Source organism: Mastomys coucha, unplaced genomic scaffold (genome assembly GCF_008632895.1).
Source record: "Mastomys coucha isolate ucsf_1 unplaced genomic scaffold, UCSF_Mcou_1 pScaffold15, whole genome shotgun sequence".
In the NCBI taxonomy this organism is placed as follows: Eukaryota; Metazoa; Chordata; class Mammalia; order Rodentia; family Muridae; genus Mastomys; species Mastomys coucha.
Window position 1 is genome coordinate 167,208,777 of NW_022196897.1, and position 27,422 is coordinate 167,236,198.

General features: G+C 45.4%; 1 protein-coding gene across 7 annotated transcripts in view; it reads right to left on the reverse strand.

Moving 5' to 3' along the window:
- Positions 1–461: 461 nt before the first annotated feature.
- Dido1 (death inducer-obliterator 1) overlaps positions 462–27,422 on the reverse strand; it is a 56,989-nt gene continuing 30,028 nt past the window's right edge. For all 7 annotated transcript variants that reach the window (XM_031372989.1, XM_031372984.1, XM_031372988.1 and 4 more), the window contains 11 exons: positions 26,439–26,667; positions 17,589–18,048; positions 17,308–17,467; positions 16,095–16,211; positions 15,852–15,956; positions 14,646–14,781; positions 13,952–14,474; positions 13,412–13,565; positions 12,915–13,004; positions 12,046–12,241; positions 462–5,078 (listed from right to left, as the gene is read on the reverse strand). In XM_031372989.1, the coding sequence (XP_031228849.1) occupies positions 1,834–5,078; positions 12,046–12,241; positions 12,915–13,004; positions 13,412–13,565; positions 13,952–14,474; positions 14,646–14,781; positions 15,852–15,956; positions 16,095–16,211; positions 17,308–17,467; positions 17,589–18,048; positions 26,439–26,667 (5,415 nt within the window). In that variant the 3' untranslated portion in view covers positions 462–1,833. The remainder of the gene's footprint in view (positions 5,079–12,045; positions 12,242–12,914; positions 13,005–13,411; positions 13,566–13,951; positions 14,475–14,645; positions 14,782–15,851; positions 15,957–16,094; positions 16,212–17,307; positions 17,468–17,588; positions 18,049–26,438; positions 26,668–27,422) is intronic.

Here is a 27,422-nt window from a genome sequence, read left to right on the forward strand (position 1 = left end):
CAAACACTCCTGCTGGGCGCCAGTCAGGATCATCCTACCAAGTTTTTGCTGAACTGGGTACTTATGTGGGGATATAGCAGCTGGATTTAGGTCCAAGTCTTACCAGTAGGTGGCAGTCAATGGCAGGACCACATGCACTTGAGTTGGGCCAACTCCACTAGAATATTGGCTCTACAGCTCAGCGCCTTTTAAAAAGCCAGCAGTGAAAGGCTGGATCCTACCCATGGCACTTGTGCATTTTTGATCCACTACCTTTTGCTCTGGCACATGTTGCCTCCAGTGACACCTCTAGACTGCCTGTAATCCCATGAAGCTGCAGTCAGGGTTCTGTATAGAACATTAGCCAGCACATGACTCTGTGGGCAGTGACACCACACAGCAGGCAGCATCCAATGCAGAGAGAGGGATGCCTTTGCCTGCACCTGTGATAGCTAGGGGTCAAGGTTGAGTGAAGACAGAGACAAGAACTCTGTAGATATTTATTCTACTTCAAGTAACAAAACCTATGAAGTCCTGTGTTTCAATGGACAGTGATATAACACTCTGCAATACAAAATACAATGTACAGAAATTTCTACAAAGTAAACCTAAAGAAACACACTTGATTTTTATGCTTGTGCATTTAAGTTAGAAAATTTTACTTTACATGTTTTTTTTAAAAAAAACCTTTCACATATTATTAATGTTGAAACTGACACTTTCATGTAATTTAACCTACTATTTGGTTTACAATAGCAAATATCCCAAATTGCTATTTTCCCATGTCTTTTCAACTTAAACATGTGTTATAAAGTGAAAAAAATCTGTAGTGATGTACAGTGAAATAAGACTCCAAAGAACAAACGAAGCTAATTCTCTATCTGAAAAAGTAAGTTTATGAAAATATAAAAGGAACTATCAAACATATTTGCACAGTCAGATAAGTTAGCCAACCTTCTCACAGCATCTTCAGAGGCAACCGGAGTGACACAGCAGATATCCTTTCATGAAGCAGGCTGTTTCACCACCATCCTCCTCGTTTCCAGATTTGGTACAAATATTGCCCCATCCCACTGAGAAGCTTCTAAACCCACCCTCTGTCTGGAGTCTGTGAATCTTGCAGAGCCACTCAGAGGGCAGCATGGGCAATGCTTGACTCCTGACTCTTCCCTCTTAAGCTGCTCTGAACTGAACTTTTCTTTCTTTAGGCTGATAAATTTGAACATTTAAAAATAAATTGTTATTTAAAATGTAACAATTTCCACTAGGACAGATTATTTCTAATTATGTTCTGAAAAAACTTCTAAGGTGATGCATCGCTGGGAGCTCAGAAGGCCGTTCTCCCACAGCTGCAATTGCGCACAGCCCCCAGCTCACCTCGGCAAAAGTGCTTTCCGACCAGGACAGCACTGAGAGCCAGCCCCTGGATAGACGGAAGCAGAGATGGCTACATAGGGAAACCTAGCTCTAAGCTCCACTGAAATCCCCTTAAAACTTACACCAGTCAAGTTATTGGAAAAAGCTTTATAATTTGAAAAAAAGCAATATGCTTTTGTAGACATTTTCCCATTTCTCTCATTTTAAATGGAAATATTTTTAAAAAAATCAGAATTGTAAAGTTGGGAACTTTCGTAACAAACCATTATACACAAAATTACAGTAATTCCTGAAGTCCAGAATATTATATCCTGCATATAAGTTCATAGCTATTTCAAAAACTCTTTTTGCTCAACACATTTTATGCACTTGGCTTTTAAAGGGGTCTTTGCCAGGCTGAGCCTATATACACAATAGTTGACACAGGTCTTTGTCCACACCAGCAGGTCATGTCACCAGCCCTGAGTGCAATGGCCTCTAGGCCTGGGCTGCAGCAGGGCCCCCCTCAGAGGTCCTGGCCTCGGGCTTCAGGTCCCGAGGGCTCTCTCTGCTCTTGCTGCGGTCCTTCCGGTCCCGGCCTCGGTCCCGGTCCCTGTCTCGGGCTCTCTCACGGTCCCTGTCTCGGTCTCTGCTCCGGGACCTGTCTCGCTCTCGCCGCCTTTCACGGTCCCGGTCGCGATTTCGGCTTCTCTCACGGCTCCGGTCCCACTCCTTACCCCTGTCGTTGTCTCGCTCCCTGTCTCTGTTGGAGCTCCTATCCCTGCCTTTGTCCCACTCCCGATGCCTGTCCCAGTCCCGGCTCCTTTCCCAGTCTCTTTCTCGACTCCAGTTTCTGCCTCTCTCTCGCTCTCGCCTCCTATCCTCAAATGCCCGGCTCTGCCGGCTTTCCAACCCTTGGCCTTCAGGCTCGTCCAGAGGCTTTTCTTTAGGTCCTGCTTCAAATCGCTCCCTCTGTCTCCCTTCAAAAGCTGGGCTCCTATACTCATGGCCTTTGCCTTCTCGGAACTCTGATGTGGCCCACTGCCCGTCAGCCTCATGGCCCTGTCCAGGCCCAGCATTGGAAGGCAGAGCAGTGGCTGGGCCTGCCTCATCCCATCGGTCCTTCCTATGCTGAGGAGGATGGCTTGGTAGCTCCAACAGGGGCCGAGGGGGAGGCTTCACGGGCTGTGAAGATGGGCCTTGAAAGTGAAATCGAGAAGGCGGCTGCTCATTTTTTTCAGGAAAGGGTGCGGGGCCCCTTGGTCCTCCATATGGCAGGGGTGCTGATGCCCTCTGGCCCGCAAACCTTGGTGGTGAGTTCACTCTCTGTTCTTCAAACTGCTGGGGCTGAACGCCCCGGGGGCCTGGCATGAAAACAGGCGCTTGGCCCCTGGCCCCTTCAAACTGGCCAGGGTGAGTACCCCGGGAATTTTCAAACTGACTAGGATGGGGCCCACGTGGGCCCACGAAATGACCAGGAGGTGGTCCCCTTTGGCCTCCAAACTGAGAGGGTGGAGGTCCTCCACGGGGCCCTTTCATCTGAGTTAGCAGTGGCCGTCTCTGGCCTCCAAACTGAAAGGGTGCCCTGTTCCCCATGAACTGGGCCTGATCTGGTACTTCACACTGAGCAGGGGCACCTGTCATCTCGTTGTAAGGAGTGTCCTGGAATTCCCTTTTCTCCCCATGAGGATCCTTGCGATCTTCAAATTGGGGTGGTGCTCCTCCTCTGGGCCCACCAAGATAAGAAGGTGAGAGTCCCCTGTTGTCCCCATAGGGAGGTGGCCCATGTTGCCCAGAGAATAAGGAAGGGATTGGTGGCTTCTGTGTCCCAAATCTGGCAGGTGGAGGGCCTCTTGATCCATCACTGTTAGGAACAATGTTCTCTTCTGAAAAAGGAGGGACTGGCCCCCTAGGTCCTGGGAAACTGGGGCCATGATGACCTGACATCCCAAAAGTGCGTGGTGCAGGTTCTCGCTGGCCAGGAAACTGAGGCTGAGGGCCCCCTCCCCTCTGCCCAGGTGGGGGAAATGAAGTAGTGCTCTCACCAGGCCTAGGCTGTGGTTCTCTGCTGTCCTCCATATCAGCTACTGGGCTGTCACTCCTCCCAGCAGACTGAGCACCCCTGGGGTCCTCATATTGGGTTGAGCCAAGAGATGTTTCCTGAGACATAAATGTGGGCCCCGAGAAAGGGTCCCTGCTTCCAGAACTGAAATTTTGGGCCTCAGGTTGCAAAGGGAAGCTGGGTGGAAAGGTGGTGCTAGGGGGTGTGGGCAGCAGCACTCTGCGGGGTGGTGCTGGCCTGGCTGTGCCATCCCCAGCTGTAGGAAGGTGGCTGGTGTCCAGGGGAAATGAGACAGGGTTACCAGGGTGCTCACATTTCTGGGTGTCATGTTCAGGTCTCAACACAGCGTTTTCACCTGGAGCCCAGGGAACAGCCATTGCCTCCTTGGCTTCTGCAGCCAGTCCAGGCCCCTGGACTACTGCAGTCCCAGCAGGAGTCTCCCTGGCAGGTAGGGTGCCTTGTGGGCCAGGTGTGCTTCCTGTGGGGGCCCTAGGAAGGGATTCATTCTCTGTGTTTTCTGCAGCGAGCCGCCTGGCCTGCCTTGGGTCCCTACTTTGTCTTGAGTCCAAGTTGTGGTTGGTGCTCAGGGCTCCCTGACTTGGGTCCGGGGCTTGCTGCTCTTGAGAGAAAAGCTCTGTCTTGCCCAAAGACGACTTGGGAGGTGGTGACATCAATGCATCTGACACAGAGAAGTGTGCCATGGACACACCCACAGCAGCCCTCTGCTGTCGAAGGGCTTCTTCTTGCTCCTCCAGCTGCCTCTTTTGCTCCTCAATCTGCTTATTAAGCTCTTCTAACATTTTCTGCTGCTCTACCAGAGACGCACTGGAGGCATCGGTGGTGAAGTCGGCAGGTCTTTCTGTAGAGCTGACTTTCACACACATGCGATTAGGCAAGTCATCAATGGTCACTTTGGCTTCTTCTAAGATGGTCTCATCTTCTGGGTCATAGGCCACCTCCTCCCTCTCAGCTGTCTCAGGAACACTTTGCACATCATGAGGCTTTCCTGGCTCAGCAAGCAGGGTATGAAATGCTCGCTCAGGGTTGTACTCTTCCTCAGGGTCATAGGGCCTATCATCTTCCTCCTCCTCCTCCAGAGCCTTGTCTTTTGAGAACTGACCAAACTGTTGAACAATTGGATCCAACAAAGGAGCTGCTGACATGGTGTCCTCCCCCTTGACCTTGCAATCCTGATGTGGAGATAGAGTAGACCCAGCAGGTTCTTTACCAGATGGCTCAAATGATTTCTTTTTCCCAAAGAGAGTCTGTAGGATGTGTTCTAGAGGCGAGGCTGTTTTTGAAGTGGTAGCAGTAACAGGGGAAGCTGTGGTAGTGACCACTGCTGATGTGGTGGGTGCTGTGACAGTGCTGGTGGACCCTGGCTTGAGGGAAGACAGTATTTTCAATACTGGAGGTTCAGGAAGAGGAGGAGGGGGTGGAGGAGAGCCAGGGGGTGTGGTGCTGGCAGCTGTGTCTACAGAGTGCACATTGTACTTGGGAGGCTTCTTCTCAGATGGCAAAGCTGCAGTTACTTTGGGATAGACTGAAGTTTCTAGTTCTTCCTGTTGGAGTCGAGTCCGCTTCTCATCTGTCTTGTCTAACTCGCCAGCACTTGAAGGGCGTTTCACTTTCTGACATATTACTAACCCAAGTATTATATTTGGACGTGGTGATTCAAGACCTGGAAAACAAAACGTTTATACAAACTTTAGAATCTGAGCCTTGCTCCCATCCTTTTCCATGGCTTTCTGTGGGGGAACCTCAATAGGCAGAGAAAGAGATTCTTTGGTAAAATAAAATGCCAAGTTTGAGAGGCTGTTTGCAGCAGAAGGCTGAGAGACTCCAGTCCCTGAATGTGCCAGCATATATACCCAGTCCCACCTAGTAGTCTGAAAGTGGCCTGTGATGACAGATCAATGCCTAATCAGAAACCAGAAAACAAGAACTCAAGTGAGCAATCCCATCCCACGTCAGAATTTATACTATGTCTTTCCAGTTACTGAAATGAGAAAGCTACAGAAAAGGTGAGAGAGTCAAGCAGCTGCTGGTTACTGGAACATTTGACTGGCAGGGCTGACAATGTTTTAGAAGTCTCAGCCCTACTCTTTCATTTGCCCCTTCTGCATGCCAGAAGAGAGCAACCCCCTTTTAGCTTTAACATATTAAGCTAAATTTAACACACATTAAGTTAAATATACTAAGTTAGCAAATATTTAGATAAGGATCAATTAAACTGAAGCTACAATGACACACAAGTAGTACAGTGAATTTAGTGTCTGCTGTCAAAATTACTGTAACGAGAAAACTGCTCAGTTTAAAACAAAATTCACTGGGCATTCCTGTATCAAGTAGTTGCTACTGAGCTGTGAATGGTGGACACAATCGCTTTCCCAGCAACTGCAGTGTTGCTGAGCTCAGGGTATTGCAGGATTACAAAGCAACCACCAACTACCTACTGCTCAAGTCTTTGTAAACACTGAGTCCTGGGCTTGAATGAAAAACAGGGCATTTGATAATGGTAGTAATGGCCACACCCCAGGGAGGAAGTGTTAGGAAGATTCAGGGCACATTACTTTTAAAGGCAAAGACTACTCTAAAACTGTATGGCAAGCCAACTCAGGAATGCCAGCTTCCCACTGTGGTATGTACAACAAACAAGAAAAGTCCAGGTTACAAAAGTTGTAACTTGGGGGGTGGGGGTGACACAGTGTCAAGGGTACAAGTGTAAAATGAAACAATCAATCTGTTCATATTACTCAATTTACTTTTATAAAGATGTATTCATATTATAACCTTTAACCACTTAAAATCATCAAAGATTCTGTGTTCAAGTTACTGTAAACAATTGCGTTTAGACATATCATGTAGTTTTAAGAGTGCTACAATTCCCAAATTCCAGTAAAGCTTAGCACACAATGGGGAGGAGACCCTATACCAAGGCCTCCTCCGTCTTTCCAGCGCTAGCCTCTTCCTAGAGGGATATTCAAAAACTGATAGGGCAGTAATTATCTGGTGTGTATCAGAGAAAGAGCTGGAAGGCAGAAAAAATCGTGGAGAGCAGGCCAATTTCACTGAACATCATATCTAAATTTCTCCATTCAGAATGTGTGGAAGGCTATCAATCAAGTTTTCTAAGGAGAAATTACGGGGATTTTAAACTTAAAAACAGCAGCTGCTATTTGCTTCCTAGGTACTATATAGCTTGTTAAGATCTATAGTCTAGGGTAATTGCTAACCCATATTTATAGCCTGTCTGTAGAAAATGGCCAGAGCTTTCAAGTTTGAGTTATGAAAATCTGTTGGAACATTCAGGCCTCAAATGTTTGACTAGATGGCTCTGTACGTCAGCCTCTTTCTAAAATCTGACACTAGGTTGGCTGGGGGTGTGGGAATGGCAGGTTATGAGGGGGGGACACAGTGCTAAGGGCTGTGGGGGTCTCAGTGATGACAGTAGTCCTCCACAAGAGGGGCCCTATTACCTCATTCCAGAAAAGGCTTTCAGACTACCTAAGTACAGGTGATGAGCCCTCCACTGTATAGACTCCTGTACTAGTATTGACTGCAAAAAGTCAAAATGGAGTCTAGAGTACTCATTGTTTAAAAAAGAAAAAGAACACCAGCATATGTGTCCCAGCATAGCAAGATGCTCCAACTGGTAGCTGTTTATGCTGGTTTTGAGCCACAGCAGGCTGCATTTCACCAGCAGATGTTTCTATGTCACGTGGGCATCATGTGCATACCATAGAGCTCCACAGGCTGGTCCATGTTCTTTAAATTTCTGGCTAACCTCCCCAGAATGTACAGCCCTATTCTGAAACAACATTCACAGGGAATGGTGGCTCAATGTGCATTATCCACTCAGGAGTGTGAGAGCAGGAGATCTTCATGAGTTCAAGGCCAACTATATGGTGACTTCCAGGACAGCCCAGACCAAAACCAAACAAGAAAAAACAAACAAACCCAAATTTGACTGTAAGCTAGCACCCTGGGAACAGTGTAATCTTGTCAACAATGAAATTTAATTATTCATCTTTGGCCTTGAAGTATCTTCGATGAGGAGGGCATGTCCCATTGTTAATGACTCTGCTCCATTTGTGTAAGCAATGTGTGACACACAACTCCCCATTTCTACCCCACACCTGGAGGAGGGGCAGTGGAGGTCCAGGTTTCTTGGGGTCCACTTTCCAGGCTTGCTGTATTTTGTCAACCATCAGGTTAAGAGTTCAGCTCCCCGGAGTGTGGGGTATATGGCCTGAGAAGCAATGGACACTCCAGCTGCAGTACAGATGTGGGGTTCACAAGAGCCAGCCACTACACAGGGTGACAGCTACTTGCTCACCACCCTCCTTGGGATTCTTACGAGACACACAATGAGGCAAAACAAGCACGGGAGACTAACATACCAGATGCATGTAAAATGTGCTGTCCTACAGGATACATAGCTTAGTGCTGTTTCCTGTGTATGAGAGCAGATGTCTGGCCTTTGGACTCAGGGTTATCAGACAGGAAAGAGAAACCAGACAAGGGTGTAACTGAAAAGTTGTGCCAGTTAGTCTCTCAAAGCCTGGACTCAGTCATGTTAGTAACAGTCTAGAAAATGTGGAAGAAACCCTGCTTCTACAGAAAGTAGGAGGTGCTGCTGTGATTTGTGTGTATGCTATTAACAGAATTCCTGCTTATTAACAGAATCATCCCAAAGCTGACTCCTGCTGACCTCATACCTGTCAAATTGACCTTTTCCCCCAATCTAACAGTATGTTCAACATGTTCAAAGTGAAAATCCTTTAATGGTCTGAATTTGTTAAAACTAAATGTTCATACCTGCTGCATCAGAAACTGTGGAGTTTTTAGTTATGACTTGGACACACTTGGCAAATGAGGGAACTGTATACTTCCCAACCCACTTAGCACACACACACTCACACACATGTCCTTACTGCACTCTGACGCTCTAAGACCAGGGTAAAGCCACTGCACCCAGTGCATACTTGGGGTAACAAGGGTGCTGTCCATCTTCTTCCAGGTGCCCAAGAACAAATGATATCATGGAGCAAGCCAGTCTGCATGCGCCCTGGGTGTACCACCTGGCAGGACACTGGGAGCCACTGTACTACCAGAAGAGAGTTATGCTGGCTTACAAGGAGCAGAAGCAGACCTAGGGCATGTGGCCCTAGCTACCACATGGTTCCAAGTCAAACAAACAATGACCAGTTTCCATGACATATTTTTATTGATTTAGATCATCAAAGTAGTACATTCCATTCAACACCATATTTGACTTTGGTTACAGTTTCTGTGCAAAGCTTTGATACATACACAAGAAAACTGGAGTGCTTACCTGCTAATATTTCAAAGCATAGAACTTTCCAGCTAATGGAATTGTTTAAAGTAAACACAAAAACACTGGAGTTGACACTCCCTGAGGAGTGCTTTCTATGGATAGAGACACGCCCTTCCCTTCAGAGCACCTGAGGGTGGTTTGGGGAGGAGACTGACTACATTCTGACAGACTGAGGGGTGCAACAGGCACCAACCTCAGAACCAAGTGTCTTGGCTTTTCTCCAACCAGGTAGTGTGCCCCAATGAATATCAAGAGGGCATGTGGGTTTTGGACTCAGTTCTGTCAGGACTGGGTAGAATGGGAAATATTCCCTGTAACTAGTCTTGCTCCCTTGACTAAGGCCACAGTTGCCTGCACTGCTGGTGCTTTAAGACAAACATCTGAATTACTGTGGAGAGGGTAGACAGCTGGGTCAGAGGGACCTAGGTTTCCTAGCTGTCCTCTGAAATAGCCATACTAGATAATAAATATCAGGGTCCGGCAGAGTAAGAACAGACAGCATTTTTGTGGAAAATCATAAAACCACTAGGGCACTAGTGTCATTAAGAAACCCAGGGGCTCAGGATGCATTGGCTGGGTCTGTGAACCACAAACTCTAGAGCAAGAACCAATTGCTGGCAAGGGATATTCTTGGGGTGTGGCCAGAGAACTTTTGAGGTCTTAGGCTTCCTTCAAATAAGAAAAATAGAGCTCAAGAGGCCAATGTCAGAAACAACTTGGCTCTGAGTTCAGATGGAAGACCATCAGTGGCCCCATATGTAGATACTGAGGTACATAAACCAGTGGGTCACTTTCCTGCAATGGCCTCTCTACTCCCATCATGATCTTTGATAAGTACACTGTATGAGATTATTCTACCTGGTCATACCAGGATATCCTAGCACCTGCTGTAATAGCAGCTTAAGGCTAGAACTTCACCACTCACAGCCTAAACAGAGAGCCTTTACAACCAGGTAAGGGCTTTTTGAGTATGCAGACCCAAGCCCCAGTAATTTTCTAGGTATATGTGTTGACCCCCAGCTTTTTGGGTAGTTGGTACTCATGTGGGGCCACAGGTCGGCTGAAAGGACAGAGCTACCATCTGTAGATGGCTTAAGGTGTCCAAGGCTTCTGTTAAGATTAGATGCTTTAAGGACAGGTAAAACCAAGCCAGGAAAAAGGCCCCCAGCCCATCCTTGTACACACAAACATAATCTAAACTCTCTCTCTTTCTCTCTCTCTCTCTCTCTCTCTCTCTCTCTCTCTCTCTCTCTCTCTCTCTCTCACACACACACACACACACACACACACATACACACACACAATCACACACTCCTACACCTAGAAAATGCCAAGTCAAGCCATCAGTACACAACACAGGTCCAGCTACCAGCTTGGACTAGGCCAAGGCTGTTTGCACTGACAGTGTGCAAATACCACAAACGGAGTTGTGGCAACAGTATCATTAAACACTATCAGTCCTATAGTCTAATTATGAAATATTTCATTACTTTTCTAGAGCCCTACCTTTTGAGTGCACCCTTCAGTGTCATGGCCTCAGCAAGTGTGTCCTCTACTTGGCCAGCCACTGAACATGAGTCTTGGTGGTCAGTGCCCATCACTTAGTGGAATATAGTATGCCCAGCCCCAATTCCTATCACTTGGAAGCACAGTGTGACCTTGCCCTATCTCAGTTGGCTACTCACCACCCTGCACCCAGATGACTGTGCAGTGACAGTGGCTGTGCCATTCCTCTGGTGGTCTTCTTCCTGGCCCTGGCAATCTCCTCCAACTACTATTTGGTTAAGGGTCCCATGCACCTCAGTGCCCATGTACTCTGCAGGCTCAACACTCCAAACAGTCTGTCCTTGCTTGGCAATGCTGAGATGAAGACGAGGCATAGAGAATATGAAGGAGGAAGTGCTGGTTTGTTTATAAGCAAACAAGAGCCAAGGGATCTAACTCACGATTCTGAGATAAAAGGTATGCTTCTCCACCAGAGAGGAAGGTGCCCGGGGCAATACCTGTCCTCACTAGAGGCGCCACACGTGGACATAAACTCCTACCCGCCAGCTGAGACACATGTAAGTAACTGGCTGCTCTTCAAACAGGTGCCAAGGGTCAGCTTCGGGATCTTCACTTCCAGGAGAACTGGATACCTCTTTGCCCATGATCATGAATATGCTGGCCAGAGCTCTTCACGTGGCTGTCCTCAAGCACTTCCAGGGCACCTTCTGCCACTCAGATGATGGTTTTTTTTGTTTTTTTGTTTTTTATATCCCCAATATGGCTTCACAGAATGAACTAATATACTTTGCTTTTGAAATGTGCTAGGCACTAAAAATCATCTAGTGCATCATACCACTGACATTTAACCCAGAATTATGATACAAACCAGCACTTAATGTGCTCATTGTGTAACTGCAGGCACGGGTAAAACCCATGCCATGAACTAGGAGCAGTCTGTTGTTGGTAGAGAGCTGTGATTGGGGCAATGGGCTTGGGGTTTTCTGGGCTAGCCAGTTTAGGTGTAGTACAAGTGGTGTGGGGTACAGGCCTCGGGGTATTCAGGAGCTGTCTATGACAGCACATTCAAGAATATTTAACACATGTCAAACCCACTGGCTAATAAGACTAATCCTCTGGGGACATGACAGAAATGACCATTTCAGGCACCTAGTGTCAATGGTCTAATTGAGGCCACGAGAACACCTTGATGGTGCTCCACAGAACCACACAACCACTAGACCAGGCCCCTCCGTGTCATCTGGACCCCACCCTGTGTTTCTTTGTATGTAATCCATTAAACAATACTTCAAAGGAAAGAGCAAATCTAAATAGTATGCAAGAGATTAAAGAACTTACAATATGTGCAGTGACTGAAAAGCAGTCATTTCAGGATGCTTTTCTGTGGCACTGTTACTGGACTCCCTAGGAATCAAGTCCCTTGGAATGAAAGAGGCCAGCTCACTTTGAGTAGAGAGGTAACAGTGATAGTAACCTTCTTTCTGGAGTAGAAGGCACCCCTGGATCCCGGCAGGCCCTGTCTCTCCTCTCTAGGTCTTGGTCCTGACACTTGAACAGCTCTCTGGTTTAAAGCAGCAAACAATTTGGTTTTAAGCAGGAGTCAATTTTCATATGAACTGAGATACTTTCAGAGAACAGATTCTCCTGCCATGCATGGTTCCACTGGTCATCCTAAGCTAGTTCCTGGGATGTTGGACCAGGAGGCCAATGTTCCTGTGACAACCTAGGAGGACTGTGTCAGTGAAGAGGACTGTGTGGGGACTGGCTAGACCTAATCACCTCCCAGAAACTGGGTGCTTACCTGGGCCCTCAAAGGGCAAGAGTTTGGATGGCACAGGGTCCTTAGCACTCAGTGGAATCAGGTACAGGTCCTTGACATGCCTGTTGTTATTAGCTACAACCCCAAAGCGGCCACGGCTGCTAAAATAGGAGTAGAGAGAGATGTAGGCAACCTCCTCCTCCTCGGTGGCAGGGTGGAAGCGGATCAGACAGAGTTCCTGTAAGGGAAACAAAGCACAAAGAAGCATGCTCAATCCTCCTTCAGATGTGGACCCTAAGGCACACTGTCTAGTAATTCTGACCTGACTGTCATAGTGCCTACTCTTTAACACTAATCAAGGGTAGAGAACATAGGTTCCAGTCAGACTGCTGGGCTGAAACCACTGCCACTCCCAGGACTTCCAGTGAGTAATTATGTACAGTTGTCAGTTTTGGCTGTCTGATACCAAGCAAGCTTTCCCCATCTTGTGATGACAGGACTGCCACAGACAGGATACTCGGCAAGTGCCATCTGGGTATCTCCACACTAGAAAGTCATTATACATGGTTCACCTCCCCTCAGTCTGGTACAAATTATAGACAACTTCCAAAAGAATCCTCACACACATTGCCTGCAGCTGACCTAAGGGATTTTTAGGAACCCAAAGACTATGTGTGAGCTAAGACTCTGTGCCTAAGCCAGAATGCCTCCAAGTTGCTTTCTTTTCCCTTAGTCGTAATTGAGGAAACACAAAGCCTGTGTATTTACTAAAATCTGAATGCACTCATACCATTATGACAAAATAGACACTATACTCAAGTATACTTCATACCTTCATGTACTTATAAATTATAAAAGTGTGAGTAAACACAACCTCCCACTGCTGCAGTGAGCACACTGTGCGCAGGTACCTTGGAGACCGATGACTTGAGTTTGCCAACGTAATCCCACACGGTCTTTGGAGCAATCCTTCCACCAATGTGGATGGTGTCTGGTAAATCCTACACAAGAAGAATATGCAGTGAACACCTGAGTTGCAGCCTTCAGCTACTCACACAATAACTCTAAAACACCAGACTGCACAATGAAACCACAACTTTAAAGAAAAGTGTCACCTAATGCCAGTGTGGGAGGCTAACATGTGGTTAACATGCCTTCCAAGAATATTGTGTTCAGAAGATGAGGCAGGGAACTGGGATGCCTAACTTCTGGTTCACATATCTGTCTCTGGCCATACTGGGCACATACAGAAATGTGGCTACAGGGCAGCATAAACACACACACACACACACACACACACACACACACACACACACACACACACACACAGAGAGAGAGAGAGAGAGAGAGAGAGAGAGAGAGAGAGAGGGAGAGAGAGTGTGTGAGAGTGTTAGTTCTTGGTTCTGACCTCACTGAGATAATCCAAACACCCAGAGACAGGATATGCCTTAGTGACAAATTTTGCTACACTCTGCATATTAATAAATCCTTTCCAAATCGTGTTGAGTCGAGACAAAAAGAGGGTTGTGTCTCCTTCTGGTGGGGATCGTGATTCTGAAATGCTGTAAAACCAAACAATAAAAAACATATTAATTTCCTTTTGTACAATGGATATTTCAAAGTATGATGACTTCATACTTGGGAGCAAAAGAGAATCCTAAGGTTTGTGGCTTCTTCTTACCAAGCAACTATTTAAGTCATAATGACTTAGACATATGGTCAAGAAAATAAGTTGAACAAGCAACAAATTGGAAAAGCCATTAAGTTAAAAATTTTGTATCTAAGACCTGAATGACACCTAAATATAAACTAGGCAGCCTAAATATAAACTGAGCATTTTCAGGACATTAAAGATTTATCAGGTTTCTGGTAAGTCTAATCACCAGCTTCCCTGGTCAGTCTAAAGGGAGAGTTTGAGGTTTGCTTAGACCCCATCCTAAAAACATACCTTGGAGATGGTGGTACTGACAAGTATCTTGGGTCAGGAGAGGAAGATGGCTTAGCCAGTATGGACTTGGGTACTACTGCAGAAGTCAATGTAGGCTTTAGCATGTCCAGTTTGGTTTCTGAAGCCTGGGAGTTGTCCAGTTGGGCTGCCATGGAGGCTGTGACTGTGCATGACCCACTCAGGGCGGTTCTGGGGTCTCGACCAGACACTGTGACTGTGGTGACCACCCCACTCCCGCCAGAGGCAGAAGAGGGAGAAAGGCCACCCAGAGAAGAGGGCTCAGGATGGCTGTCACCTGGAGACTCAGGGAAACCCTTTCTCTCCTGGTTCAGACTAGACATACTCTCCAGGTCTGGCTCAGAGGTATTTTCAGGCAGCGTCTCTGCAATCCCTTCATCAACAGTGTTAGGAACCGCATCAGGTGGAGAGCTGTCATGTCTTGGCTTCAAGTCTTCTTTCTTAGAAGAAGCTGAAAGCTTTTGCTTCTTAGGAGCTGGTTCATCCTCCGATGATGGAACCTGACCTGAAGAACATGAGGGGAGGAGAACACGTTCAAGAGCTCAGCTCAATCGTGTACACAAGTACAAAAACCATTGTCTAAACTTGCCTGGAATACAGGTAGTTAGAAGAGCAACTTTAAATAAAACCAAGTTTTGTCTTATTTCCATAGTTTCAACCCATAAATTATGCTCACCTGTACAGATTTTACAGTTTAAATCAAACAGATGGGCCCGGTGCTGATTTGTTGTGTCCTTCAGCATGCTGCTGAAGACATCCAGGAGAGGTGCTGTGCTCTTCTCAGGGGCAGCTCGTACTGATTCTTGTTGTTCCTACAAGTGAAATGCAAGTAGGTCTTGCCTTTGTTGTTTTCTTTTTAGTAGAGAATAGTTTCTTTAAGGCATGGGGAGGGGAGTTAAGAGGGTAGCAGAGGCAGAGAAAAGCACAGAGAAGGAGAGAGTAGAGAAGTAGGGGCCAGCCATGTCCACATGGAGAGAGGGGAGAAGGGAATGGGAAGAGAGGGGGAACAAAAAGCAAGGGAGAGAAGCAGGAGTAAGAGCGCCTTTGTTGTTTTCTTGAGACTGTCCCACAATGTAGCAGAGGATGACTTTGAAACTCCTGGTCCTCTTTCTATCTAGAACAGTGGTTCTCAACTTTCCTATTGCCGAGACCCTTTAATATAGTTCCCCATGCATTATTATAGTTCACCATAACATTATTTTGGTTGCTATTTCATAACTGTGATTTTGAAACTTATGATTTGTGATGTAAGTATCTGATATGCTGAATATCCGATATGAGACTCCTGTGAAAGAGTTGTTTGACCCCCAATGAGGTCTCAACCCACAGGTTGAGAACCACTGATCTAGAAAGTGCTAACATGCCGGGTTCAAGCAGATAATTTCTTTTCCAAATTCAATCCATCTCCAAGTTAATACCAAAAACAATAAAGAACCAATGGAGTGTCAGGCATGGTGGTGGCACAGGCCTTTAGTCCCAGCATTCCAGAGGTGGAGGCAGGCAGATCTCTGAGTTAAAGACCACCCAAGTCTACAAAGAAAGTTCCAAGATAGTCAGGGCTACCCAGAAAACCCCTGTCTTGGAAAAAAAAAAAAAAAAAGAATAGAGAAAAATCCCACTAAGCCAGGTAAGGTGCAGTAGTCTCTACCCCTAAAATCCCCGAGTGAAAAGATTTAGGCCAGACTAAGCTGCAAAGAGAGACTGTCTGAAATAACAAAGGAACTCCTATTATCCTAATGAATACAGGCACTTGGTAAGCACTGCCACCATGCACACATATAGACTTGTGTAAATGTCAGTGACTTTCTCAGTGACTTAATGCCTTGAAAACAGGTAAGAAATGTTGGTCTCTGTGCAAACACCATACACCCCAAATGCTCACTTCTGAATCTGATACCGGTGGAGAATCTTCCATGTCAGGAATGGTTTCTGACTTAGTAGTGTTCTTCTTGCTTTCATTAAGCAACTTAGTCCTGGACTCTATCACCTAGAGAAGGACAGAAATGAAGGCTTCAGCTTTGGGTTCTAGGTAGAAGGAATATTCATCCATTCTACAATTAGCTTATTGACTTGTAGAAAATGGAAACATCTAGGGCTTCAGGCAGCTATCCTCCTCAGCACTTACAGATTTTGTGGGCTTTTCTGTCCACATAGAAAGCTCTTTAGATACAAGCTCTTCAGGCTTCATTCTGACAAGTTTTGCCAAGGAGATTTCTTCTCGAAGAACACGATGGAAGAGCCCCTATTTTAAGAAAAGAAAGAAAAAGCACCTTTCATCTCCTCATTCATAAACTTTTAGTGATGTATTTTACTTTGGGTCAATATGAAAAACAAAGCAGCACAATAGAAATCAGATGGACCCTGAATGCTCTAAGCACTGATCCGCACAGTGCAGAAATGTCCCTAACCCTCTGTGAGCAGCTGCTCAGGCAGCAATAATCCAGCTGACAGTCAACTTCAAGGACAGCAGATTCTCTGCTTTGTCAGGATCACAAATCATGTACATAACTTGGAATATAGGTTAAAAAGTTAGAAGCCAGTGGACGTGGTACACATAATTCTAACACCTGGGAAACAAAAGCACAAGATTCTGCCTCAAAAAAGGTAATTAAAAGGACAGACTGTACAGGCCTTCAATCCTAACACTGGGGTCTGAGTTTGAGGCTATTGAGATCCTGTCTCCACCCTCCCAAAAAAAAGTTAGAAATAAAGGCAGGAATACATCACTTCTAGGCAATGCAGCCAAGGCATTTGATTCTAGTTCTAAAACATGGAAGTTAGGGTGTGTGTTCAGAGTCAAGAGAACACCATGAACAAGTCCCAGCAGCAGAACGCAGGCGAGGCATGGTGGAGAATGACGAAGGTTGGCCCACATCAAGGGGCTGAGCAAGAAAGTTAAGAGAGAAAGTTACTTCAACTTTTAATTTCCCAACTTGCTAGGCAGAAATAAGCAGATGTCATAAGAATTTGAGGTCAGCTTGATCCCTGGGCAGCCATGGTTACAGTAAGATCTTGTCTCAAAAAATAAAAAATTAAGATAAAATAAAAATGTCACACCATACATCTAATATCCCTGAAAATTGGTATGAAAAATTTCAAGCTTAGGTCAGTGGGCATGCGATTTTTGCAGAGAAGCTTAAGCTAATCGAATAAAACGGGAGGAGGGGGTTATAAAATCTAATAATTCCAGTTCTGGCAGTGAAGATGATGACCCACATAAAAGGATGCATACTTCTCCAAATGCTGTTTGGTATATCACACTGTGAAGCTAACAGAAATGAAGGTGAGGGTCTACTCTGGGTCAAGAATTCCCAACATCTAGTCTGGGGTACACAGACCTGATTCTTAGGATCCTTAAGGTTGAACATGATGCTGCGATATTTGCTCTTATAGCGATTATCAGTAACCTGGAACAAGTTAAACATCTCCTTCTCAATGTGGAGGGCAATTTTTCCTACTTCATTTTCTGTCATTATTAAGTCATCGCTGTCATTGACTCTGAATAGAATGAAAAGAGGGATTACATAAACCAGGGAGTATTTGCCTAGTGGGAAAATCCAGAATATGATCATCAATTACATCTGGGAGATATGACATATACACCACAAAAAAGGCCCACCTTTTCCACAAAATCTCTTTCAAGGAGCGCCTTATATTTTGCCGAATTTGTGAATTGGGCTGGGTGGGAGCTGGGCTCACAGGCCCAAGGCGTCCTGGGGCTGGAGAGGCAGCAGAAACATTGGCAGACATTGGCTTCCTGGTAACTCCCACCACAGCAGCCGAGCCAGGCAACTTTTTGGAAGCAGCTGTCACAGGTGTTGGTCCTGCCTGCCTGGCAGAAGTGCCTGACAGGGTGGCTGAGGGCCATGGCCTCTTGGGGATGGTACCCTTGAAGCCTGAGGGCAGCTTCTTAATGGCTGGTTTGGCTCCTGCCATATTAGAGTAAGGAGGAAGCTTCTTTGGAACAAGATTTCTAGGTGAAGTCTGTCTGCTCATCAAGGAACCTGGAGGAACTGTCTTCTTCGGGACTGTAACTGCTGCCATTGTTCTGTCCTCCACTCTCCTGTCATCCTTCATGGCTGGAAAGCAGAACACACACTGAGAGATGCAAGCGGCATACAAAACAGCACGTTGACATCATACCATGTCTACCCTGGAAACAGCCAGTACAATCAAGGAATTAGATACATTTGCAGATTTTTAAAATCTCGAAACTTAGGTTTTCCACAGTATTTTATGATGGTAATCACTCCTTATTTTAAAAAGAAAAACCTTTCATGCATCATTACATTAAAACCTTTTACTTCAAACAAGCCAATTATCAAAAGCTCCAATTAATCACTAAATTGTAAAATAAAGGACAAACTTGCCATCAAAATAGGGCAGATTTACAGGATTATTTTCATTAACAAGACAAGGTGTTTTTGTGTGAACTTTTAAAAACCTTTTTGAGCCAGGTGGTGACGGCACACGCCTTTAATCCCAGCACTTGTGAGGCAGAGACAGGTGGATTTCTGAGTTCGAGGCTAGCCTGGGCTACGAGAGTGAGTTCCAGGATAGCCAGGGTTATACAGAGAAACCCTGTCTCGAAAAAAACAAACAAAAAAACCTTTTTGAAAAGAAGAAAATCACAAAATCTCTCCTCTATTGAGCCAACCCCCAAGCATCCTGGAGGCAGACACCTTCCCATCAGCCAAGGGTACACATTACTTCATCACCCCCCACCAGGAGCGCACTGTAGACATGGTTGACAAGTTTGCTATAGGGAAGATCAGCCAACCTATTTTCACATCAAAAGTCAGATGCCAGAATGGAAGACTTCAGCCTGCTGAATTTATGTGAAAGGAAATCACCACACTCTCTCGGTGAAAGGCCATGGAGCAATGAGCACCAGATGCTATGATAATTGATTCCTACTGATACAACCCCATCCCCAACCACACATGCCCAATTCTCTCAGCAGGGTAAAATGACAACCAGGTGTTTTAAATGCTTGTCAAAGCAGGGCAATGATGATGATACCTTTAATCCCAGCATCTGGAAGGCAGAGGCAGGTGAATCTGTTTGAGGACAGCCTGGTATATAGAGTGAGTTCCAGGACAGCCAGAGCTGCAGAGAAACCTTGTCTCAAAAAACCAAAAGATTGATTGTCTAACACAAATGCTAAGTCAAAGGTTTGGCTTGCACCAAAACTTTTACATGCCAGTAAGCAATCAAATCAGTTTAATTAAAATCCTACATCAAAGGCACACAAAATGTCTCAAAAAATGTACATGCAGACAAACCCAAGTTCAGGTCACAGGATGTACATAGTTCAAGAAGGGAATAGACTCTTGTCTCTCTCTCCTCCCTCCCTCCATCCCTCCGTGAGTCAGATCAGTAGAGATCAGTACTACAGCTTGGGTCATGGAACTGAATGATGTTTGTCTGTCTGTCTAACATGTTGACCAGCAGCCCAAGTGGTCAGATGAAGTAAGGAAATGTCTGGGAACATGTGGCTCAGGACTGCTGTCCTACTAGGCAAGAAACAAACACCTATGAGATGGTTCATCTAGATAGGCAATCCTTAAACACAATATGCTGCAAAAAATCCAGCACTAGTTTCAGCATGTATATGGCTGAAACATGACTTTAAGATCATAAATGAGGGGCTGGAGAGATGGCTCAGCAGTTAAGAACACTGACTGCTCTTCCAGAGGTCCTGAGTTCAATTCCCAGCAACCACATGGTGGCTCACAACCATCTGTAATGGGATCCGATGCACATTTCAGGTGTATCTAAAAGGCAGGGACAGTGTACTCACATATAACCATTTCCAATATACCAGGAAGATCAGAGAGCTCAGAGCAGAGCAGAGATCCACGCACAAGGAAAGCCCACACCCACAAGCTACTTTATGTACTCAGCGACACCACCAGGTACCGCCACCTGACTACCAACCGGTCTGAGGCGTAGCCCCATATGGTTAATTACGAAGCAATACTGAGAAACCTAGATATCAGATGCATTTCATCTGAAGCCCTTCAATTCCACCCCAAGGGACTGTGCTACAGGTGAACTGTGTGCTTGCTCAGAAGCAAGCCAAACCTCAGCCTCAATGTACTTTAGAGGTTTGCAGAGTGACAATGACATCTACCTAAAACTGATGTTTTTCTAGATGAGGACAGGAAATACATAGAGGCAGACTTTTGCAAAATAGAAATTAGGAATACACTCTGAACAATAGAATATTGCCAGGGAGCTATTTTTACAATATAGTGTATATGACAAATATATGGAGAGAACACATTCTGAGGCAAGGAGTATCGCCAGGTTCCCATAGATCAAGGGCGATGTCCAAGGACTCTGCAGTGGAAGTCTACAGTTCTTGGCTACACGTATATGCAGCAATTTACCTGCATGTCTGACTGCTGGCTTGTGTGGGGATAAAAAAAAATCAGTAGATTCCTTTGAGGAAGGAACAGAGAAGGAATGAACACTCAGATAATGGTATGGAACAAGTGCTATGTGAGCAGTGACATTGAACAGGGGTATGATAAATGTGTGCCACTCTATAAAACTAACAAGGCATCACCAAAACCTCGACAAAGCTCCTCCATATAGCAGTATGGACATCTCAAAGTGATGCTTGTTTCTGGACTTCAAAACCACAGGTTTCACCACAGACCCACTCTCTCTTGGCCCGACTACATTTTGGTTATTCCTGACACTCCTGATGGTTTGAGAGCAGACATACCTGAATGGCATCTACTAACATAACTTCCTAACCATCACTCTGCAGCCTTACAGCTCTGGTGGCTTCTTTCCACTTAAGGATGTTAGGGCACATTAGCAGCACTCCCAACAGTGCATAAAAGTCACGTTATGTAATTACAAACTGGCATGTCCCATAAATGGTGGCTTTCCCTAACCATTTGCCTACTAGCATCTTGAAACACCAAGCCCTCTTCTATTTTGAATAGTGTCAAACAGGGAAAGAGCTATGCATTGCAACTGCTCAAGGGACTGGCATGTTCCTCTAGCCCCTACAGGTAGGAATAACAGTGGTGTTGACTTAGGGCAGTAATGCCAGCAACAGGGATTCATCTTCATGTCTGAATAAATGAATTTGTAAATCCTTATTCCATTTCCAACCCCAATGCTGGGTTTTCAAAACCTGTGCCTTGGACACACTGGACAAACGTCTCACTGAGCTACTGTTCCAATTGCAGAATTCACTTTTCACTTCTAACTATATAAAAACTAAGTAGCTGTAACTAATGAGACCCATCTTACAAATAGCACTTTGTACTGTGGGCTGCTGTCTCTACTAGCTTTCTCTGCCCTCTTGTGGGGTAAGACGGTATTGACCAACAATAAGGAGGAGGAAGACTTTTCCAGTCCTTAGGACCACAAGTGGAAGCAAAGGTTGTCAAGACCAGTTCTTTGTAATGGAAACTAAGTTGCTTCAAGTTTGAAGGAGTAGGGAAGTAGAGTGCTCTACGTGGGAACACAACTCTATTCTCACACCATAGGTTCATTAATAAGGTTACTATAGCTCTGCTGGTCACCAGGTGGCAGTAATGATCCACAAAGGCAGACAAGAGAAAGTCATTAGGGGGATAAACCCTGCTCATGGGCCTCAAGGCAGAACCCTACAACTGCATGAAGTTGAAATCTAATGGGGGACAGCGTCCAGGAGCAGGGTAGGGGTCCAAATCTATAGTCCTATCCATCCCAGTCATGCTACCTGATGGCTGCTTTTAGAGGGCAAGCTGGCCCCATGCAGGTATTTCACCTCCAGAAGCCTAAGGGGAATTGCTTTTTTTGAAGACAGTGACCAAGCAGCACCTTGAAACAAGGCCAGGTGCTGAATTCTGCTCCTAAGCTCTGGGCTACATTAACTTGGGATTTCCCATTGCTTCACTATACTTCTTTCCAGTGAGATGGCAGTGGAAATGTTTTTGCTGTTGCTTCCTACACATGCTTAAGTAGCTTCAAAAAAATGTTCCTTTATCCACACCTCATACAAATGCCTGTAATCTCAGGATTCAGGAGGCTGAGGCAGGACTGTAAAGGAAGGTGGCCAGGGCTATAATATTGAAACAATCAAAAAAATTATCTTACCAATTTTGTTTTATATATATAAAAATGAGACCTGGACAAAAGCAGTACAGGTTACACCACAGATGCTCCTCAAATGCCCACTGTAACTACGATGACCCTGTAGAGGTCCACATCCAACTGGATGATGAAAATAATTTTAAACTGATGTCCAGTATTTGACTTCCATTTTAATGCAGAGACCAACTCTTGCAACTTAACCAATCACACAGTATCTTGAAATCTTCAGCTTAAATCATGTTGGATTGGTAATTTCTTACATTGTTAGTCACTGGGATGCAGTGTGGGTGTGTGGTGTATTTAATCTGCTCAGCTATGTGGAAGCTGAGCTGCTGTTTTTCAGATTTCCCCAAACATAGCAGGTACAGATGACTTCAGCGAAGTTCATTTTAACCATTATTTCTTTGTACTAAGTTGTTTACTGAAAACTAACATGACAGGAGCATATTACAATCTGTGTGTCTTTCTAGACCCTCCAGACCTAATGGAGCCAAAGCTGGAAGTGCAGTGGACAGCCAGGTGAAGAGAGTGCAACCAGTTACCTTAGGTTCTTGCCGAGCTCTTCCAGGTTTGTGGCAAATCAATGTTGCTCAAACCTTCTTTAAAGCAGCTAAGAATCTGATCTATGTTTACGTTCTAACTTTTGGATACTAAGCATGTTAACTATGTGCATGTTGGTGTGTATCAGAAGCATTTTACCACTTTATACTAATGATTGTGGCAGGCATCTTCAGAGGAGACCTTTGCACTCTTGAGATCAGCAATGCCATCAAAAGGATTTTCTTGGAGTGTTAACTCTTTGATCCACAGCTCCTTAAGTTTACAGGAAGGTCATTCAGAGAGGCGAAGGGCACAGGGATGGCTATAGAACAGACGAGTATTCTTAGGGGCTCACTTCGCAGGTTCAAGTTAATGCTATGATCCAATTTTCTCAATGGTAGGCTTTTTAAGACCCATAAAAAGCAAAATGATACCAAAAGAATGTAACCAACAACCTAGTAAGTTTTAGCTCTATGAATATTATTCAACAGCTGCCAAGTTTAACCCCCCAGTACCAATTTTGTCCCCCGCCCCCAAATTGGGAGGGGCTTGGTTTAGTTGTGCAAAGCCGTTCCCCTATCCCCACTTTGCCACTAACAACTCTTAAGACAAATAAACGGCTCATGCAGCTGATAAAACACAGGCCCACCCCTAGCTTTAAGTTTCTGGTACCCTCCACAGGCTCCTTCATGATCCCATGAAATGTGCCCATACCTCATGATACCCTGGAAAACCCTGTGTTCTCCCTGCTCTTCCACCCGACCTGGTCACCTGTGCAGGATGCATTCACTCCCCAGGTTTGGGTTTGTACGTGGTTGGGGTTTTGCATTAATTCCCTACAGCCCGATGAAATGTCATGTCAAGATCCACTCAAACACCAGTGTTTTAAGTCACTTGATGAGCCATTTAGTGAGTCCAAAATACTAATTATTGTGATATAAGTATAAATACTAAATTTTGTTTCAAAACTCTAATAACCCAAGAATATTTAGTGTTCAGCTTACTTCCCTCCCCTGGCAATGGGAGGTGTCAGTGGAAATAAAACACAGAAGGATACAAAAACTGTAACAGCAATATTGGAATCTTTGGAAATTTAAAAAATGACAATTGTTTCTATAAATTAAGGAAACTGTACAGATATTCTAGAAAGAAAAAAAAAAAATCAGAGGAACAACTGTTTGTGAAATCGAATCACCTGCATGTGGAGGAGTGGTTTCCTGTGCAGGGCAGCATGTTGCCTGCCTGTATCCACTCAGAGGGCAGCAGCTCAGCTCAGCTCTGCCATGCAGTCTTCTCAGTGTACATGGTGAGCATCCACGCAGATGAGAATGTAGAAGTGTTTCCAGCACTGGCTTCACTTTGAGGTTCCCTCCCTCCCCTCCCCCGTGTGTGTTCTGCACACAGGCAGTGGGGAGACGGGGCCAGAGTCCTTGGGACACAGCTGCACAGACACATGTGGTACCTTCCCACTGTGCAGAGGAAGAGGGATCAAAGGGGACCCATGTAGATAGCAAGTGGCAGAGAGGAGATAATGCTCCTCATTGATGACGACACTCTCAATTTTAGGATGATATCATTTATGGGATGGGGGGGCAAATCAGAAGAAATTGGTCTAGAAACATGTCCCTGATGCATGCTGTATTTTGAATGCTGGTCAATTCTAAGATGCTGGCATGTTGGGAAGAGTAATTAGTTGTTAACTTGTCCTACTATCCTGCCCTGTAACCCATCAGCTCCAGCTCCACTAAGGATCGAGTCAATTGTGAAGGACGAGGTGGGAGAGAGAGAGAGGTCAAATAACCCCTTGAGCATAGGAACTGGTCACCCTGTTGACCCCTGGGGTAACTCCCCCCAGGCCCCCACCTCTATAGGAACTGGTCACCTTGTTGACCCCTGGGGTAACTCCCCCAGGCCCCCACCTCTATAGGAAATGGTCACCTTGTTGACCCCTGGGGTAACTCCCCCCAGGCCCCCACCTCTACCACCCCCCTCCAACCCCCGCCTCATGGAAGGGAGACAGAAGACAGTACTCAGATTTTAGGCCCACTATGTTCAATACTTTTCACCAATCTCCAGTGCATAGGACCTTCTACAATAATACTTACCAGGGTCTGAAACTGAAACTAGAGATTTAACTGCTTCTAGTGTGAGACCCCCGAATAAGAACTTCAAGAGCTGGTTATCCATTCTGGGCACACAGATGAAGATGAGCTGAGTTGTAATCAATATTCAGCTCCCAGGACTATGACTATACTCCCAGGTTTCTATCATTTATTGTTAGGTCGACAGATACTTACATGTAAAACCCACTACTCAACTGCCTAAAGTGCACTAAGGCCTGCTACAATGCAGCAGAACATGCTAATTTACTGCATTTCTCAGGTCTTTTACATTCCTTTTCCTCCCACTTGCCCTAGAGAAAGGTTCTTACTCTGTAAGCGCAGCTGGCCTAGAACTCACGATGTCCCCTTCTCAACTTCTCTAATGTTAGTCTAGGCCTAAAATGACACACACAACTGCATTCTCACTCTGTGAACCTACATGCAGAAGATCCTCTCCTAGTTGACTTGCTGAAAGGCTAAGAAGCATGTAGCATGTTCATATCATTATAATTCAGGGTTCTTTAGCCCTGTGATGCTTTAAAAAAAAAAAAAAAAAGATGTAAAATGCACTAGTAGGGGTGGGGTGTAGATGTCAGCAGTGTTTACCTAGTCCAATGCATGAAGTTCTGGGTTTGATCCCCAGTACCACATGCCTGTAATCCCAGCACACAGGAAATGAAGACAAAGATCAGTAGTTCAGTACCATGGCTAACTGCAGCTCAGCTGGTAGACTGCTGGCCTAATGCTCTGAATTCACACCCCACAACAGATTATCAGGTGTGTGCCTATAAATTCTAGCACTCTAGGTGGAGGCAGGAAGACCCCCAGCTTCACAGCAAATTTAAGGCCAGCCTGGGTATGAGGGCCCTTATCTGGGGTTGGGATGGAACAAAACACTATCATGAGAACACAGCTGAAAATTCACTTGAAACCACTGTACAAAAAGTAAGAATGGTGTGCCTTATACAGCAGTAAAACAAGAATGGCTCTAAACTCAGTGATCTAGTCTCGGGTTTCAAAAGTTTACTCAAACTATCGACACTGTTTTGAAATCTGGAGCAGACTAGTAATCTGAATCTGGGGCACCTACGAATCTGGAAGCTACCACCACCACAAGTCTCCCTTTGATGAGGATATTGCTGTAGGTGCACAGTCAGCATGATTACTCACCATGGGGTCTGAGCAGCAACAAATGACCTTCAAAATTCAAACCTGTTTATGTAGGTGTGTAGTATGTGAAAGATACAAATTGTCTACCTGCCCTTTCAAAACTGTCCTAACTCATGAAAAAAAAGCACTTTTGCTATAGAAGAGCAGTGGTGACTTAATGTGAGGAAAACAGGTAACGTGGAAAAACTCATGGTTTATGCTGAGCTGTCCTGTAAGGAATTCATGTCTGTGCTGAGCCTGGAGTCTGAATAGTGCACTGATATTGTCCCATCTTGTTGAGAGCAGTTCAAATACTTACCAAGACCTAAAACTGAAATAAGAAATTGCCTCCAACATGAGGCCTACACAGCTCTTTAGGAACTACCCAGAGAAGCTCCACAGGCTAGGCAGGAACACCTGGGGTCCAGAGGCATCTTGGTATCTGTTTCTGGCTGGCAGTGAGCTGCTGGCTACCATCAGCACCAGAACACCCAGGACTCTGGTCCTAGACAGCCCCAGGCATCCACCCAGATGATGGGAGGGGCCTGGGAAGCCAGCCTTTGGGTGATACGTACATTTACTCAATAGGGTGGGTGAGAGTGCAGTGGGCTTCTCTGGCTTCTCTGGCTTCTCTGGCTTCACCGCGTTGTAGTTGTGGTCACTTGCCCAGGATGGTGTGCTGCTCTCACAGGTTGCCTCTTTCCCGGAAGTCTCACTCCTGGAAGCCAGCATCACTTTCTTCACTGGGTTTTCCCTTTTCTCTGACGCTAGTCTCTTGTGCACAGAAGGGATTTTAATCCCCGCCTGGATAATCAGTGAAATCCCAATTATTAAGGTCTGAAGTGACACCTTTGCTTCAACAACCAATTAAAGACATACACATTTTATTTTAGAACCTGAAGACTCTTCAAGCCAAGCTAGGCAGAATCCTGTGATCTTTTTATGGCTACAGCCACACATCAAATAACCCTTAGCATTCTTTTGTAACATCTGGGTATTGTGAAGGCTCCTGGCCCAGATCTGTCTATAATGCAGCCGAGGCGTGAACCAGCCAAGATAAAAGCATGAGTGCCTTTTGGCAAGGCAGGAAAACAAACTGAAAACAAAGCAAAAGGGGCTGTGTGTAGGCACAAGGGCCTGTAATATATAACAAATGGTATCTACATTCCCATTTACGGGAGTTCAAAGATCCAAAATGACAGTCTTGAAAAATAAAAACTATGTCACTTAGGCTTGGTGGCACAGGCCTGTAATCCCAGCTGAGCGGGAGGCTAAGGGAATAAAATTCTAAGTTCAAGAACTGTCTGCACTACAGAATTGCTTTTAAAACAATAGAAACACTTCCTAAAGACTGTTTGCATGCTAGGCACTCTACCACTGAGTTATCAAGGCATAGAGCCTGTCTTTATCTAAATGACAAGTGGACTTTGACTTTGGACACAGCTCTGTGGTATACATCCTGAAGTCTTATTTCTTCAAAAAAAGCCACATGGCTGCTTGCTTATAGTATATTCATGTTAACTAATCCCTCAGTGAAAGCGGGGGGGGGGGGGGGGGGG